General features: G+C 46.1%; 1 protein-coding gene across 2 annotated transcripts in view; it reads left to right on the top strand.

Annotated features, from left to right (window-relative positions):
• Window positions 1–18,344, top strand: part of LOC144822097 (alanine--tRNA ligase, mitochondrial-like) — a 246,721-nt gene that overhangs the window by 108,296 nt on the left and 120,081 nt on the right. For both annotated transcript variants that reach the window (XM_078679220.1, XM_078679221.1), the window contains exons 17-18: window positions 642–750; window positions 11,847–11,969. In XM_078679220.1, the coding sequence (XP_078535346.1) occupies window positions 642–750; window positions 11,847–11,969 (232 nt within the window). The remainder of the gene's footprint in view (window positions 1–641; window positions 751–11,846; window positions 11,970–18,344) is intronic.

The raw sequence follows: 18,344 nt of genomic DNA, 5'->3' as shown, positions 1-18,344 counted from the left end.
CAATTTCAGTAACATTTATGGGCAGACTCTGACTTTGCACCCAGTTCTATATTAGCTCAAATGTATAGAGACTAATGTATGCAATCACTGTTTTTATTTTGCACCAGTTATTACAGTTGGGGCACTGGTTTTGTGCTCACTGTGTGCCAGGCATTATTTCTAGTGTCCTGTGTTGTGCAAGCAGTTACCTCCAACTATGACAAGCTGGGACGAGTAAGCACAGATCATGCTCTTCTCGGAATAGGCTCGAACAGCGTCTACCCCAGATTTTAGCACTAGTGTCCCAGCCTAAATTACCACCTAAATATACATGTGTAAACAAAGTATTCTGAACAGTCTTTTTGTATTTGTTGTTCGTCATGTCCATAAATATTACCTCACATTCTCCATCACATGAGGGAATTATCGTGCAAGGGATGTCCTTGATGAATTAGGCCGTGCATGGAGGTAAGGCACATACCCTCAAAGGCAAGGCAAGACAGACTTAAGACAGACTTAAGACAGACTTAAGACAAAATCCTAACTTCTGTGAATCCCAAAAGTAGTAAGTTTAGGATTTTGTCTTAAGTTAGTTCTGTGAATTGGCCCCACAGTTTCTTTGCGCCTGATTCCATGCATTTTACACTTCGTCTCCCTTTCAGGCACCTGCTGCGGACGGGCACCGTGGGGGACGTGGTCATCGTTTCTGAGCGCCAGTTGGTGAAGGGAGTGAGCCGCCTCATCGCTGTTACAGGAGAGCAGGCCACGCAGGTGAGTTGAGGGGGCACTCCCAGCACCCTACGTCCCATTCAATTTTAGACAGAACTAAGCACTGAGAAGACAGATTTAGGGGAAGTGTAGCCAGAAAGCAAAACGGTAACCTGTGGCGTCCAGTATATACACATGTCTGTGAAGGAGGTTTATTCACCCACAGATCTTTGTCAGACAATTGAATAAAACCTCAGCATACACATGTATCTCCGCAGCAAGCACATCGACCCGCTTACGTCGTAAGCACATTACAATTACCCGTGGATTACACGGATCTCTGAAGCAGGTTCAATAAAACTGCTTCATTAACTCCCATAATAATCTTTTCCTCCTGCCCCTTAATGTCCTTCAGAGCATTGATCGCCCACCATTGATTTGTTCTCCTGCCCCCTGCTGTCTTTCGGAGCTTTGATCTGCTCAGCTTTGATGATCTTATAAGAACTCCATACCGCTGAGTTGGAATGTACGAAATTCCCTTGACGCACAACAAACTGCATGTTCGGGTAGTGTCCATCCCTTGTCGGACTCCTCTGTTTTGTGTAATGATACCTCTACTTTTTAATTGAATACTTTTATTGATGTACTCACTCTTACTCCAAGATCTTCATATGTTCATTGCTCTTAATTAAATAAATCCAATCTGTGCAAATTTGAATTAGACCTCCATTCAAATTTCTATTCCTTTTTTGGTTATGATGTTTCCACAGTTAATTTTTTTATTTACAAATCAATAACATGCCTATCCCCAATGCATTTCGGGCCTCTCGCCCTTCGTCAGGGTGTTCAATTTGTCAAATTCTCTCCTGGGGAATTAAGAGGAAATGGCAAAAGGGATAATCATTTGTTTGATTACACTGATTTTATTTTTTATTTTTTCCTGTTAGACATATTGAATTAGCATCCCCCGCATTAGCCTATTTCCATATATTTAAGATGTCAGGAATGTTTACTTAATCTTCTATATGACTACTATGTTGCTTCCAAAAATTGAATTAAAAATATTACACTGAGCAGTATTAGGTACCCGTCTGAGAATATCAAAATGGCCGACCCATTCCCACGTTTCAGGGCATATTCGTTACCACAGCGGTCCAGCCTGGCATGTGCGTATACAGGGCCGCTGAGAATATTAGGAGATGGCCGCCACATCCATACTCATTTGGGCGGTCCAGCGAATGAGTCCGATTACATACATGATGAACCATGGTCTGGGCACAGTGATAATTACTGATAGAGCGCGCAGGTCACCCAACCAACAATTTTATCATATACGTATTGGGCCCATAAATTCAATTCACTTTATTTATTGATTGGGTGACCTTACACTCTACTACCAGTAACCCTTGTTCCTTCCTATTGATTTCTACTGTACCCGACTTACCAATCCACCGTTACGGGTACCTATGATCACAATGGATCAGGGAGCTAGCTGTAAAAGAAAGGCAGACACAAAAATACCAACTACCTTATTTTCTTTGCACTCATGTAATAACCACAAACTCAAGAAAGTTTGGAAACCTTTATCTAAATTTCATCAAGTTCTGAAAGCATTAGGTTCACATTAATTAAACTGTCAATAACTAAAATTACAAAGATCACATATCCATATAAGAAATAAATCAGGCCAACCATCTATGAGTCTAAAGGAAGGTAAGAACAGGGAATATACTAATAAACAGTTTTCAGAGTTTAAACTTAATAGTGTGTGATTAAAGGATGGGTAAAATAAGGAACATGCTAGGAAGTCACAGTTGAATTACCCCTATGAGATGGGTACGGAAAGGTACTTTTAACCTATACTACGAAATCTCTTAGATACCATGTAACTTGAAATGGAAAAATTTAATATACTATGAGTTTAGAACCAAGATTTTATTCAGCTAAAGGAAGGTAAAGAAAAGGGAACATCTATATTTCATGAACCTTATAGAGAATTGTCATTTAAAGGAAGAGAAAAATAGGTACATGCTAGAATAACAACGATAATGTATGACCTTTTCATTTAGCAGTGCGAAAAGCATGGAAAATCAAATATGCAAGAGTATGACTTTATTAAAGCCAAGTAAGAAAAGTGAAAGATGCAGAATAGGTTTCTCAGCGCTATATTTACCTAGTACGGTGTGAAGACCAACCCTGGCCACGGGTCAGTTAAGGACAGGAGAAACCCCAAGGAAGGACAGTCGCCAGTAGGCCAGCAGGTGCAGAATGAACAACCCAGGACAGGACAGGAAGACCAGATTAGGATCAGGACAGGACCACCAAGGTAAGACCAGCACCCGCAGTTCAGAAGCAACGCCTGCGCTCCACCCTCTCTGCAGCTATCAGTCAGAACCCCGATTGGGTTTTCGAATTCCCCAGCAAAGTGCTCCGCCAGCACTTAAGGTTTCCCAACAAACCCCGCTTGGGTCTATGGAAATTACGGACAGAGTGCTCCGCAGCTCTCTGTATCAGTCACCTATTGAGTGCGTTGGGTCAGTGACAGGTCAGCTATTCAGACAAGTCGGACAATTTCTCTAGCTAAACCTAGGCTAGTTATACTGTTTTCGGGTCAGTGTACCACCCCACAAATGTTGCAAGTGTCAGAATCCCCAATTTCGATTGGTCCACAAGTAGGATAGGTCAACACACCAACCACATTTCACTTCTACAAGACTTAATTAGCCTACTCTGGGACCGCCTATTGAATTTGGGGTTCCCGTGACCTAAATCTCTACATTACAATAGCGCATCTATGAATTATGATACATTTAGTACATTTCAGCTTCTTCTGCTAAGCGAAGGTGCATCTTCCCAGGCACATCTTGGCTGGGACTTCGGGTTGGCAGGATTTCAATGCCACCGGCAGAAGACTGTCATGCGCAGAAAGGCTGTTCAATATGGAGTATTCCCATCCCTCATGCTCACGGATTTCAATACATGTAAAGTAAGCGAAAACAAGTTAGAACATAGGAAATAAATGATCACACTCTATACCAGGAATCCTTATATGATTTCCCTTACTTTTTATTAACTATAGCATTATTATTAGTGCAGGACAAACAGAAAAGCAGAAAGCGGCAGGACAATCTTCAGCATGTGAGAACATCAAGCGGCCATTTTAAGTCAAGTGTGCAAGCGCGAAAAGTTCCCACCAGAACTGCGAGTACGTCACGTCACGTGAGTGTGACCAATGCATGCGCAGAAGAAAACCCCGCCAAGCAGCGGCCATTTTAATGACAAGCGTTGTTAAGGTTAATAAACACATATGCAAGCGTCTCTGGGACACCCAAAATGTCAGAATAAAAGGGAAATTAGTAAGACAAACATGTTGAATTAGTCCATTATAGTTATTCGAGGTTCATGAGTACAAGCAAGTTGCTCTACGTGCGAATTCTTGCTCCATCACAGTGTCCTCCAATACCAGTGGAGGGGCTCGACTCCTCGTGCCCGTTTCAGCTGCCAGTACTCCGACTTTGCGGTTCTGTACTTTAGGAGACTGAACGTGAGTGAAGCACAACATAACTGACCGCCCGTGCACTCTTACATTTGAAACCTGTAAATCGATAGCCTCGACATGCGCTTTCTTGTTTGCGTATATATTTTAGGCTTTCTCCTCTGGATTTTGGGAATCCGTATTAGTGATTCGTCTCGGAGTCAAATTTGGGAAGATTGGACAAAGAATTTTATCTATCAATACAAATTAATGCAATAACAGGAGTATTTTTAGCAATTAAACCTATTTTAAGATGGCTGTTGTGATCCACGCTGGCCTGGAGCTATTTCTGTCAAACGATTCTAGGTGTCACTGATCATCTGAGCACACATTGCACTCGAGCTGCCTCTCCACGTCATTTGGGAGATGCGGTCCGCAGAGCTAGGTTGGGAATTTCTTGGCGAGCATTGATGCAGTAAGTAATCCCCCTGGGTCATTTGTTGGTCAATTTATTCTTTGCTAGTAATGTAGGGCTATCTCGCCCATGTTTGTATATTGCGTGACCTTTGATCCCCGCACTTGCTCCCTTGAGCTCTGGATAATCTCTGTTGCCATGTATGATCCCCACTGAAAACATTAAGAGCCTGGTGGCTTGCATTGATGAATTTACTCTCCTCTTTGTGTGTGGATATGTGTTGCACTGTGAGAATCCACTTGGATAATGAGGGGACTGCATGATCCTGTGAACACAAGCTGTTTCATGTACTTTAAGTCACACCAGGCCACTTATCCTGGCTTATAGATGAGGGTATCCCTAAAACTAAAGGTCCCACCATTTCACAGTGCTGCTCGGGTTTCATTGTTTCAAATCCCCGTATTCTAATACAGACGTTATTCTGTTTCTGTGTTTTGTTCTGCTTTTCTTGAAGTGGATAATCCCCAGTTTTCAATCGACTCCCCTGTTTGGCAGGGTTGGGTACTCTCTCAACTACACTACATACTATCTCTTGATCTTGCTTGGAGTGCGAGCGGGTGCATAACTCCTGCTCAGGATAGGTTTGGAGCACAAGAGTCTCGGAGATCCTGGTGAAATCTGCACAACTTACAAAGCAGATGAAACACGACGACCTAGAATAGACACACTGGCCCAGTAAATGCATCTTTATGTCATGTTATTAACCATATCAAAGAGGCCCTCCAATTAAATAATTGGATTAGGGCTCTTTGGAGATATTTTTAACCTTTTCTGTCCTAAGATCTTACTAAGAATATAGAGAATATGAAGGTGCTCCCTCCCAGTGCGAGGTTGAGTCCACCTGGTTGTGAGTACCCAATGATGATACATGCCAGATTATTAGCTTGTGGGTGACGGTTCGATAAGAACACGTCGTGTGCCTAGTGAGGACTAAGGAGCGGAGCATAGTGACTGCATTCCAGACCTGCTGTTACTCTAGCTCTGCTCCTGGCCAGTCACCCACCTTTGTACTAAAATCACCACAGGGCATCAGTTTGCCTGCTTGGTTTTCTTTCTGAATAAGTTTGATATTTATGTACACAATTTGGTATATTGAACTTTCTTCTGTGATACACGTGCATTGTTCTGATGTAAGTTTTCCCCGTAATCTTGGCCACTCTCTCCCTGGGATGAAGCCGGTGCGATCTGGGACACACCTTCCCTTTTGGTCTCGCTGCTACCTTGTACGCCACTCCAGGTCCCTGCTTCTTCGCGTGCCTTTTTTGGCATCCACTATAATGAATTCCTTGATCGCCCTTAGAATGTTGATCCAAATAGCCTTTTTGCAGTGATTGGAAAGTTAGTTAGAGTGTTTCTTGTGTCCAGGGCCTTTGCCTTTGCCTTTGCCTTGATGCCAGTGATTGTCCATGAGATCAGCCCCACTACACTGTATTCTTTCACACTGGTAAGGTCTGCTTGTAAAACTATTCTAGATTCTACAGGCCACATGTGCAAAACTTCAGAATCGCAATTTCCTAATTGCAATTCTTAGCGAATCGCAAGTCATCTGTGAGTGGGTGATCACCAGTTTGAAATTGGCGGTATTTTGCTAATGTTTTGCCACCTCATTTTGGTTTTAAAATATTCACACATACTTTTGCGATTAGGTATTAGGAAGAGATGCCCCTTCCTAATACAGAATTGGCAACCCAATTTGCAATTGGGTAATAGGTTACCGAATCGTAAATGGGGCTTTCTGCATCCCTTAAAGCCTTTTCGCGTTCACAAACAGACCGATACTGCTAATCGACCCATTTGCGACCACCAAAAAGGTTTGTGCATGTGGCCCTAGGTTACTGGTGGGAAAGATGTTTGCAAGTTGTTTTTGTATAATTTTTTTAACCCTGGTGTTCAAGGGACATTCATTCTTCGGGTAGATCTGGCCTGATGCAACTGCACTGCACTGTGGTTGTCTCATGGGTTGGCCCGGCCATTGATGGTTCGTTCTTCTGGCCATTGATGGTTCGTTCTTCTGGCCATTGATGGTTCGTTCTTCTGGCCATTGATGGTTCGTTCTTCTGGCCATTGATGGTTCGTTCTTCTGGCCATTGATGGTTCGTTCTTCTGGCCATTGACGGTTCGTTCTTCTGGCCATTGACGGTTCGTTCTTCTGGCCATTGATGGTTCGTTCTTCCGGCCATTGATGGTTCGTTCTTCCGGCCATTGATGGTTCGTTCTTCTTCTGGCCATTGATGGTTTGTTCTTCTGGCCATTGATGGTTCGTTCTTTTGGCCATTGATGGTTCGTTCTTCTGGCCATTGATGGTTCGTTCTTCTGGCCATTGATGGTTCGTTCTTCTAGCCATTGATGGTTCGTTCTTCTGGCCATTGATGGTTCGTTCTTCTGGCCATTGATGGTTCGTTCTTCTGGCCATTGATGGTTCGTTCTTCTGGCCATTGATGGTTCGTTCTTCTGGCCATTGATGGTTCGTTCTTCTGGCCATTGATGGTTCGTTCTTCTAGCCATTGATGGTTCGTTCTTCTAGCCATTGATGGTTCGTTCTTCTGGCCATTGATGGTTCGTTCTTCTGGCCATTGATGGTTCGTTCTTCTGGCCATTGATGGTTCGTTCTTCTGGCCATTGATGGTTCGTTCTTCTGGCCATTGATGGTTCGTTCTTCTAGCCATTGATGGTTCGTTCTTCTAGCCATTGATGGTTCGTTCTTCTGGCCATTGATGGTTCGTTCTTCTTGCCACTGATGGTTCGTTCTTCTAGTCACTGATGGTTCGTTCTTCTGGCCATTGATGGTTCGTTCTTCTAGCCATTGATGGTTCGTTCTTCTAGCCATTGATGGTTCGTTCTTCTGGCTATTGATGGTTCGTTCTTCCGGCCATTGATGGATCGTTCTTCTGGCCATTGATGGTTCGTTCTTCTGGTCATTGATGGTTCGTTCTTCTGGCCATTGATGGTTCGTTCTTCTGGCTATTGATGGTTCGTTCTTCTGGCCATTGATGGTTCGTTCTTCTAGCCATTGATGGTTCGTTCTTCTGGCCATTGATGGTTCGTTCTTCCGGCCATTGATGGTTCGTTCTTCTGGCCATTGAGGGTTCATTCTTCCGGCCATTGATGGTTCGTTCTTCTGGCCATTGATGGTTCGTTCTACTGGCCATTGATGGTTCGTTCTTCTTGCCATTGGTGGTTCGTTCTTCTTGCCATTGGTGGTTCGTTCTTCTGGCCATTGATGGTTCTTTCTTCTGGCCATTGGTGGATCGTTCTTCTAGCCATTGGTGGATCGTTCTTCTAGCCATTGATGGTTCTTTCTTCTGGCCATTGATGGTTCATTCTTCTTGCCATTGATGGTTCGTTCTTCTGGCCATTGATGGTTCGTTCTTCTGGCCATTGATGGTTCATTCTTCTTGCCATTGATGGTTCGTTCTTCTGGCCATTGATGGTTCGTTCTTCTGGCCATTGATGGTTCGTTCTTCTGGCCATTGATGGTTCATTCTTCTTGCCATCAGCCAACTTGAATGTAAAGGCTATGACTCAGTTACTGCTAGCCAATGGCTCTTTCTAGCCTAGAACCACATTATATCATGATTGACAATTCTTTGCACAGACTTGATAGATGTCAGTTGCGATTATCATGCAACATTCTGAAGTTGGACCCTCCCTGGATTTGTTTCTCTAGGTCATTACTTCTTCATGCTCTTTCATATATATTATAGTTTAGCTTCTGTTGTGGAATCTTACCTATCTATGTTGTCTCAAACACTCCGCTAAGTTTTCTGAAGGCCTTTCACAGCCTCACATTAACCAGGAGACGTTTCTTACTTTCTTTTTTCCGAATCCTCCTTTTGATGTGGAGAGGAGCCAGCATTTGTTGGGTAATGAAATACCAGAAATATCACATTCACAACATAAAGAAGAAGAATAAACACATTTGAACAGGTCCATCCTTTCATATGAGCTTCCAACATTTTGATTGCCTACCGTGTAGTCCCCGGTTCATTGATTGTCAAACAGTTGTCAGCCTTCAAGTCGGGTGTTCTTGTTCACGGAGTAAGAAACGGGCAGCACCCGTCCCTTACAAAATCACGCTGCCTCGATGATAGAGATTTTCAAGGCAACCTCATGGGCTACACTGCACGCATTTTAACAGATACATATACAAACAGAGTCCATTTAAAGATTGAGAGGTTTAAAAATAAGGAAGGAAACACAGGAGCTAACGCTTGATGAAACCTGCTGGAAGCAAAGCTCACAGTGTCTCCTACTTTAAATTTAACCATTCTACAACATAGAATACTGTCAGAGGGTTCAACATTTGCAGTAGTGATGACAACACACGCACAACATTGAAACACATCTCATGGGGAACATATTGACTGAAAATACACTCACACATACACAGTATCACACACACCAACACAAACACACCCTTTGTATCTCTCTCTCTCCCAGACACACCAGTACTCTCCTTCCAATTAAATATTCTTCAAACTTCGCTCCTTCAACTTTTTGATGTTTGTGAGAATGATGTGTCTCGTGCCCATATGGTGCATTGTTCCATTCCTTGGAATTTTGTTTGATAAACAGGCAACGACCCACCTTCCTTCACTCTATTCATAATTTCCAAATTCTTCATGTGTATCCTACTCCATGACGTTGAACTCGCTTCCTATAAATAAACTTTCTCATCCGCTTCTGCCTTCCATCTCTTCTCCTTCCAGCCAAGAATAGGCACACGTCCTGCCGTCCTTCGCTTCATGACCACAAAGGACTCTGCTCATCAGCGGTGTATCCGTTATATTCTACTTCGTCTGGGAAAACACTTTTCCAAACTCTTTTCAGGCTCTAATTGAGTTCCTATTTGTTGGCTCTTTCTGCTAAAACATTCCCTTTGACATCCTATAAAACTCTTAACATCACAAGCCATCAATATTTCAGCGAGGCATACCACAGCCTGGGCTCTGCATGGGAACCGAAGCGTCGGCAGTGAGGCTTCCTGGCGCTGGACTGTTCGCGTCACTCACGACACGTCGAGGGATATAGAAGACAAAACGCTAACCCTGCTATGCAGGAGGTAATTCTTGAGATGTGTGGGCACCCATGGAAAACATCTGATCCTGGAATCCTGCAGGTTATTTCTAACATATGGAGGAATCCATGTCAGATTTTGAAAAATGGGGAAACAGCCTGGGAGGGTCAGACATTCTTGATACACTAGGAAAGAACTGAAAAATTTCATGACTGCCCTTTCTGAGCATGACTTTGGCCAACTTATGTGAGAATGTTGCACTTTTAACTCCTTTTTTTCAAAATGTTCAGGATAAGGAGGCAAGTTTGAACTCCTGAACCAGAAGATGTCTGCCTGGCTCGTTTCACTCTCGGGTAATAGGCGCAAGTGTTCTTGCTCACCACTTTCCCAGACCACCAGCCGCCACTGGTGAGTACTACTGTCAGGCAGCACAGAGGGCAGCATCTGAGCAGGGGGAAGATGTTTGTGCAGAAAGAGCATCAGCTGAGATTTGGCAAAGAAATTAAAAGCAGTGTCCCATCCTTAAATAGATACATTCTTTACATATTGGAAGCGAAAAAGCCTGCTGCACTCTGCTCTTACTTGCAGTTCTTCCCAGTATATATTCAGAGTTAGGTCATGTGATCTGGGACCCCACTAATAATTTTTTTAACCTGGATCCCGTGTGTATCTTGGAAGACATTAGGTAAACTTAATTACCGGTGCCAGTTAATTTCACGCTCCCACTCTGCAAAACCATTTCTTGAAAAATCCTACCCCAGCTTCAGTAATCGACGCCATAAATTCCACTTCAATCCATGTAGAAGCATTACCCTCCACCACTCAAGTGTATCTTTCCTCATACCACGAATTTCCACTAGACCCACTCTGTCCAGATCTATATTTCCCAAGCTACACATGTGAATCCTGCTTACTGCCGCTGTGTAGCATGTATGTGTTGATCTTTCCTCATTAAAACCTCAGAAACCAACCTCATTGGCTACTCCAGATACTTGTCTGACTTATCTTTAGGGCTGGGCGTAGTTTGCGAAGTAGCGCTTCGCAAAGCTACGCAAAGTGCACTTCGCACTACGTGAGCTACGCGAACTGCATAGTAGCATGTTTGCACTGTGCAAGATGCCGTTTTCAATGATTGCACAGTGCGGACAAGTATCCCGCACTGTGCAATCATTGAAAACGGCATCTTGCACAGTGCGAGCTGTAGTTTTCTGCCGCTCGAGGAGATTTTTCCTCGAGCGGCAGCTTTCTCAACGCGGACTGGTAGTTTATCATCGCGAGCGGTCACCAGCATACGCGACTACTGGTAATGAGAAACCAGACCTCCTCACGTTGAGAATCTCGCAGGGAGGTTTATTTTCCACGCTCGCGATCGGCAACTTGATGTTGCTGATCGCGAACGAGGAAAAAGTCTCGCCAGGATGTCATTTTGCTTGCTCGCAGTTGCCAACTTGACGTTGAGGACCGCGAGCAAGCAAAAAATGACCCCTGCACTACGCTACGCGTGTTCCCACTGTGCTACGTGCAGTTCGCATAGTGCGAAGTTGCACAAACTTCGCAAACTGCACGAGCGTAGCGCTTTGCCCAGGCCTACTTATGTAACCCCTCTAGCTCTGCAGCCTTCTTTTCGTCATGTTGCTACCTGCCTCTCTGCCATTTTCCAGCACCTTGGTTTTCACCTTCATTCATGGTCTGCTGGCGCCTGAATCAGCTCTTTGGGTGTCCTTAGTGTGTCCTTGTTGTAATTTCCCCTATCCCTAAGCATTATTCTTTGGTAAGTCGCACTTTCTACCACCCACTCTCCTTTCTGCACATTTTGGGATATCCTCGCCCCTAGAAAGGACTCACCTCCTAAGTCCTCTCTCTATCATACATGTATCTCACAACTTTCTCTAAAATTATGCACAATGACAATAATTCCCCTTCGGCTCCACCAACCTGACCTATGCCTCATCTTCACAGTAAGATAACCGTCACTGTCTCAGTTGTCTATCGTCTCTTTTCTTGCACTTAATTCCGATATGCTCCCGCTGTGCCTCAATGAAGAGTAGTTACCACAATAACCAATGTCCGATGGCATGCAGTTTTACAGATTACATATTTCAATTGGAAAATTCCTAAATAATGTAAATATTGCATTTCTTGTTGTGCATAAGGCATGATTTCTTGTTGAGTTTTTCTTTCACCTTCTCTAGGCTCGAGAGGATGGCCAAATGTTGGCCGCGGAAGTGGAGTCCATCTCACAGCGACTGAAGACCAGAAGCCCCTCCCTGCTGGAGGCACAGCGGCTCTCGAAGGAAGTGGGCGTGCTGACAGATGTGAGTAAGACTGGGAAGACAGGATGCGGGGGATACAGTGCAATCACTGGCTGTCTGCTCACTGCCATATTATTCTGTTCATAATAGAAGGAGGTGATCAGCATATCTTGTGTGTTATCAGTTTGGTTAAACACCATTTGGGTCATCATCTAGTGGATATATTTTTTTGAATTGTATAATTTAGTGGCAAACTCAGCCACAGCCAAGCTAAGATTGTGAGTGTGCAATGAACACAAGTCATGAAATGAAATGAAATGAAAAAGAAACTTAATAAAGCGCACTGCGGCCAAGCGGCTTCCTGGCGCTAAGGACTCAACCAGACTCACAGAGGGAACCCGAGGGGACTAACTGGGAAATGCCTGAGAAAACAAAAACGTTTTGAGGGCCCTACGAAAGTGGGTATAGATAGGGATGGATCGTAAAGAAAGAGGGAGACTGTTCCAAAACCGGGGGGCTAAGACCGAAAAGCGGGTGCACCCGGTGCGTGATTTACGGAAACGGGGGACGTGGAGAAGGGAAAGAGATGAGGAGCGAAGGGTACGACTGGGGGCATGGGAAGTGATGAGAGAATTGATCAAAAGAGGGGCGGAACGAGCGTGCGCCCGAAACGCCAGACAAGCAAGCTTAAAGAAAGATCTAAAATGAACAGGGAGCCAATGTAAGGATTTCAGTGCGGGAGTAATGTGAGAGGATTTAGGTAGACGGAGGATGAGGCGGGCCGCTTGGTTTTGAATGGCCTGGAGGCGGCGGGTTTCATAGGCGGGAATGCCTACATACAGGCCATTCCCGTAATCCAGGCGGGAAATAATGAGAGCCATGACGATGGTCTTGAGGGCATCTGCAGAAAAAAAACGGGAAATCTTACGAATTAAACGAAGGGACAAAAAACAAGATGACACAACAGAGCTAATTTGGGCATGCATAGACAGGTCATGGCTGACCTTGATACCCAAAGTACGAACAGAAGAAAGCGGTGAAGGAGGGGGATCAAAAGAGAGGGGCCAGTGTGCCGGGGACCAGGGGTTAGAAGGACCACCAGTGAGGACAAGCTCTGTCTTGTCCGGGTTGAGCTTCAAATGATTGAAGCTCATCCACTGAGAAATAAAGACTAGTGTGGAGCGAAACTTAGAAAGGGAATCAGAAGGGGACGAAAGATCAAAGACGAGCTGGAGGTCATCTGCGTAATTATACACAGAGACCCCCAGCTCTAGAAGAGAAGAGATAAGAGGACAGATATAAAGATTAAAGAGAAGGGGGAGAGGGAAGAGCCTTGAGGGACCCCACAGGTGACCGAGCGAGGGGGAGCGGAGAAACCAGAGAGGTGAACCGCTTGCGACCTGCCTTGGAGAAAGGACGACGCGATCCAAGAATAGGCAGCGCCCTGGATGCCCGCTGCGCTGACACGATCGAGAAGGATGGCATGGTCGACCGTGTCAAACGCAGCGGACAAGTCGAGGAGGACCAGAGCTTGGGGGAGATTGCTGTCAGCTTTCCCCTTGAGTTCGTCCAGGACCGCAAGAACCACTCCCTCAGTGGAGTGGCCTGGGCGAAAACCCGCCTGATGGGAGGCCAGAAGATTGTTCTCCTCGATATAAGTGGACAGGCAGGATGTGACATGGCTTTCAAGGATCTTCCCCAGGTAAGGGAGCAAGGAAATGGGCCTAAAATTAGATAAAAGGGAGGGATCTAAACCAGGTTTTTTGAGAATAGGAAGAACTATTGCAGATTTGAATGAGGGAGGAACAGAACCCAGAGCCAAGGAAGCATTAAGAAAAGTAAGAGGAGGGGCAGGGCAGCAAGGAGTGTTCTGAGAATCCGTGCAGGAGCACAGTCTGCCAGAGAACCAGACTTAACCTTGGCAAGCAAGTCAAGGAAAGGCTCAGAAGAGATGGGTCGAAAATGGGTCAAAGAAGAAGAGGACAAAGGAAAGGGAGCAGGGAGTTCAGAAAAAGGTACAGTGGGAATATTGACCTTAATATTGATGATCTTATTGATAAAATAGTCATTCAAAGAAGAACAGAGGGTTTGAGAAGGAACAAGAGACATGCAGGTGCGATCGGAAGTAGCGAGATTGTGGACTAATGAGAAGATTTCTCGAGGTTTGTTAGCCGAGAGGGCCATTCTCTTAGTGAAATATTTTGTTTTGGCCGCTAGGATAGCTCTTTTATAGTAATTGAGAAGAGCTTTGTATTTGAGGCGGAGAGTGGGGCAATAGTTCCGTCTCCAGTGGCGTTCCGAGCGCCTAAGATCAAGTTTAAGAGCTTTAAGCTCGGTGGTAAACCATTTATGCGCATCGTAGGGACGGAGTGATTTGACCTTCTTGAGCGGGGCAACCTGGTCACATAAGGAGGTGAGCCAGGTGCTGATGGCATCTGCCTGACTTTCCAAAGATAGGTCAGTCAGGTCAGGAGCAGAAGAGGCCAAAGAAGACCAAAGGGGGTTAAGGTCGGTTTGGTTCCAACTACGGGCCAGAATATTTTTAGGTAGGGGGGCTTTCTCGGCTGGACCCAAGTAGATGGAGAATGAAATCATAGAATGGTCCGACCAAACACAAGGGAGAATAGAGGTAAGTGAGACGTTACAGTGTAAAGTCCAGATTTGGTCCAAGATATGACCCTGGATATGAGTGGGGGCCAGAACGTGCGATGTAAGATTGAGACACTGAAGTGTGGCAGAGAAGTCTTTGGACGATGAGTCCTCCCTGGGGTCACCCGGCCAGAAATTAAAATCACCAAGCAGTAGCAGCGAAGAGTTATTAACCACCAGTGTGGCCAGGAGATCCAACAGGGTGGACACGAACAGGGGCATAGTTTGAGGGGGGCGGTACATAAGGACAACAGTGAGGGGAGAGGGGAGATTGAGAGAACGGGCTACCAGATAGTCTACATGGGTATGAGGGGGTGAGCCAGAAGTTGGAATTTCAAAGAGGAGCGGATTATCATAGCCACACCCCCTCCGACCTTGCCATCCGGGCGATCTGCTCGGATGGCGTAGTAGGAGTCAGGGAGGATGGCCAAAAGATCTGGGAGGGAATCGGAAGAGAACCAGGTTTCTGTGAGGAAAAGGAAATCAGGGGACTCAGTGTTAAGGAGATTAAAAAGTGCCGTTTGATTTTTGGCCGCAGATCGGGTGTTAAGCAAGAAGGCAGAGGCTGCCAAGGGACCAGGGGAAAGGCAGGTAACAGGAGGGGTACAGGACGTAGGGGGGTTGGAACTGGAAACGACTGGGAGAGGACAAGAGGGCCGAAGTGTAGACCAGAGAATGAGCAGAGTCTGTGGCCCCAGGTCCCGGCCCATCGCGGACGGGCGCAGAGGGCTTAACTTAGGCGCAACTTTGGCGCGCCTTCGTCGCGCCCGCTGCGCTTGTCCGCTGCGCTGCCGGGACTGATTAACCATGATGTAAGGAAAACATGAGGAGAGAGGGTCAGGGGAGTGGCAGGGGGGGAGGGGCCGGAAAACTGCAGCGCTAACCCCAGAGCCGCCCAAGATGGTGGACTCGCCCGTCCCCACCAGCCCAGCAGGAGGAGGAGACGATCAGCGGCAGGCGCTCTGGGGCGCGTGCAGTGAAGTGAGGCAGCTAAAAGCCAGCAGTGCGCGGAAGTCCAGAGCGCAGCTGGAGGACCCAGAGTACGTGGAACAAAGGTCAGTAAATGACTAAAATAAACGTTGCTCCCGGCGAAGCCTCGGGAGTTCTGTGAATGGCGTGAGGAGGTTCAGAGGTTTGCAGTTTTGGTTTGAAAGTGGGACCAGCATCATCTCACAAACACAATTACCTATATCATCTCCTCTATCAGTCCTTGTCATCCAGTGGGCATAAGAGATTCTGTCTGACATCTATTAAGACCTATACACACCAAAAGGTGTAGGGAGTGAAGATCGCGGTGGAGTGGTTCAGTGGTGGCATGTGCTGTGTGTCCTAATACTGCACTCACTCACACAGGTGCGTGACATGCTTCCTCCTAGGCCTGCTTACAATACACCCCGGCACAGCCAATGCCTGGGGTGGAGCAATAGCGTAGGGGAAGACAAACACAACATAAAAGAGAGAAAACACAATGCTTTCAATAGTGACTCGGAAGTGAAAGTGAAGTGGGATGTGAGTTTAAAAATAGCTCAGAGTTATCTCTATACCTCAACTTTATTCCTAGACCCTCCGGCCAGGATTAAAAACGTGAAGAATGGTGTGATAGGGAGATATAATGTGCTCCTTACACCCCTCCTTACTGGCAGGTGGTCAACATGTTTCGGACGTGTGTATGTGCCCAGTACTCAGGGTCATGCCCGCCTTCTTCAGGGCTCTACCAGTCCCTGTGTATTATGTAGTGCTCTGACCTCCGTTTGAGGTTCGTAGGTGTCAGAAACACTAATCCTCACATGAAGGAACTTGTAGGCATACCTACACGGCATAAGCAGGCGAGCACCGATTAGGAGGAGCACCACCCTTGGAGTAAGTGTGACAACAGGGGGTCTCGCCTCGCCGACTGCCATTTTTAACACGACTCGGGGGTAAAATCGTAAATCCACAAATTTTCTAGAGGAAGTTCCTTTATGTGAGGATTAGGGTTTGCGCTGTGTGAGTGAGGGCAGTATTAGGACACACAGCACGTGCCACCACTGGATCACTACACCGCGATCTTCACTCCTTACTCCTCCTGGGTTGTATAAGTATTTGACAGGGGGTTCAGTGTAGGTGAGTTCCGTACCCTCTCCCCTTCCTGTTTGTGTACAATAAAATCTGTTAAGACCTGCCTGCTTTACGTGATCTGCCTGTTTTCGTTCAAGGTATGCTGGCCGTCTCTCATCACGTGCAGTTCATCATCGGTGAACTGTGTGTCCTTCGTTGGTATCTGAGATACATTGCGCAATGTCCGTTTGCCTTAGAGTCTCCCTGTTATTGTTCAGGGTTCTTCTTACAGGCACACACTAGTCTCCAGCCATCCATGGCAGCCCGGCTCCACCAACATGCACGAGGAAGGTACAAGGCACTGGTGGTGGAGCTCCGGGTGCAGGGAAGGCATAGAGCAAAAACAGGCGTTGTCAGGTTCCGGCCACCACTCCCAGGTCTCCGTCCCCACCTCCCTTAATTGGACGGCAGATGCCTTACAAATGGTAGCCGGTATCCAATCAGGGGAAGGAGCTGAACCGCCCTTCTATTTGTTAGATGAATGTTGCTGTCTGTTAGACTTCAGCGATCCACTGAGGGGGTGGAGCCCTGGGAAAGGTTTTACCTGTGCTGAGGGTGTGCACAAGTAGCAGCCTTAATTCAGCTAAAGGTGCTGTCTCTGCTGTCTCCCCTGCTCCTTTATACACACTGTACATGTGAAGGAGGCTGGTGGGTTCAGAGCAGCTTTCCCCGCATACAGTCAGTTTACATGCGTGATGAACCCTGGTCCGGGCGCAGTTAACAGTGGACGCCAATAACAATGGGGGGGGGGGCTTGATCCCATGTGCCTGTCTCAGCTGCCAGTACTCTGACCTTTGGAGTTCTTGACTCTGGGAGACTGAACGTGAGTGAGGCGCAACATAACCGACCACCGGTGCATTATCACATTTGAAACTTGGAAAGTGATATCAGCCTTGCAACACTTGAACTTTCATGAGGCGTCACTTTAACGAGATGGCTTTAAGATCTGCTCTCCTTCATGCTTTTACCTGAAATCCAGACCACAATGTCACGTCAGTCACCTAAGTCATGGGTTTACTTCATTAACTATTTTATTTATTTATTTATTTATTTATTTATTTATTATTTGGGCTTATAGAGCGCGACAGCTACCCATAAGGGTCTCCCGGCGCTGAGATAATGCAGCTAATAATAGGCCAAATAGTTATTGGTCGAAAAGCCAGGTCTTAACGGCTTTACGAAAGCAAATAAGGCTGTCCTCAGACCGAATGGCCAAAGGAAAAGAGTTCCATAACTTAGGCCCCAAATAGGCAAAGGAACGGCCTCCCATTCTGAAGAGCTTGACCCTGGGCACAGAGAAGAGGAATTGGGAGGAAGAGCGGAGGAAACGGGAGGGGGAATAGGATTTTACTAGGGTCTGTAAATAACTAGGTGCCGTCTTGTGCCTGATTTTGTGCATATAGGTGAGAGCCTTAAACTTCACCCGGTTTTCCACCTTCAACCAGTGAAGATCACGGAGGCGGCTGGATATGTGGTCGGTTTTACGGCAACCGCTAAGAAGACGCGCTGCAGCATTTTGTACCAGCTGCAGGCGTCGGGTGACAGCCTTGGCCGCCCCCAGGTAGAGTATGTTGCCATAGTCCAACCGGGAGGTGACCAAGGCACCCATCACCGTCCTCCTTGTGTCATCAGGCAGCATCCACAGGATCTTTCTAAGCCAATGTATAATAGTAAAACATGTGGCTGATACTT

This window comes from Lissotriton helveticus, chromosome 3_1, assembly GCF_964261635.1.
Source record: "Lissotriton helveticus chromosome 3_1, aLisHel1.1, whole genome shotgun sequence".
Lineage (NCBI taxonomy): Eukaryota > Metazoa > Chordata > Amphibia > Caudata > Salamandridae > Lissotriton > Lissotriton helveticus.
This window is presented reverse-complemented; position numbering and strand designations above follow the sequence as displayed.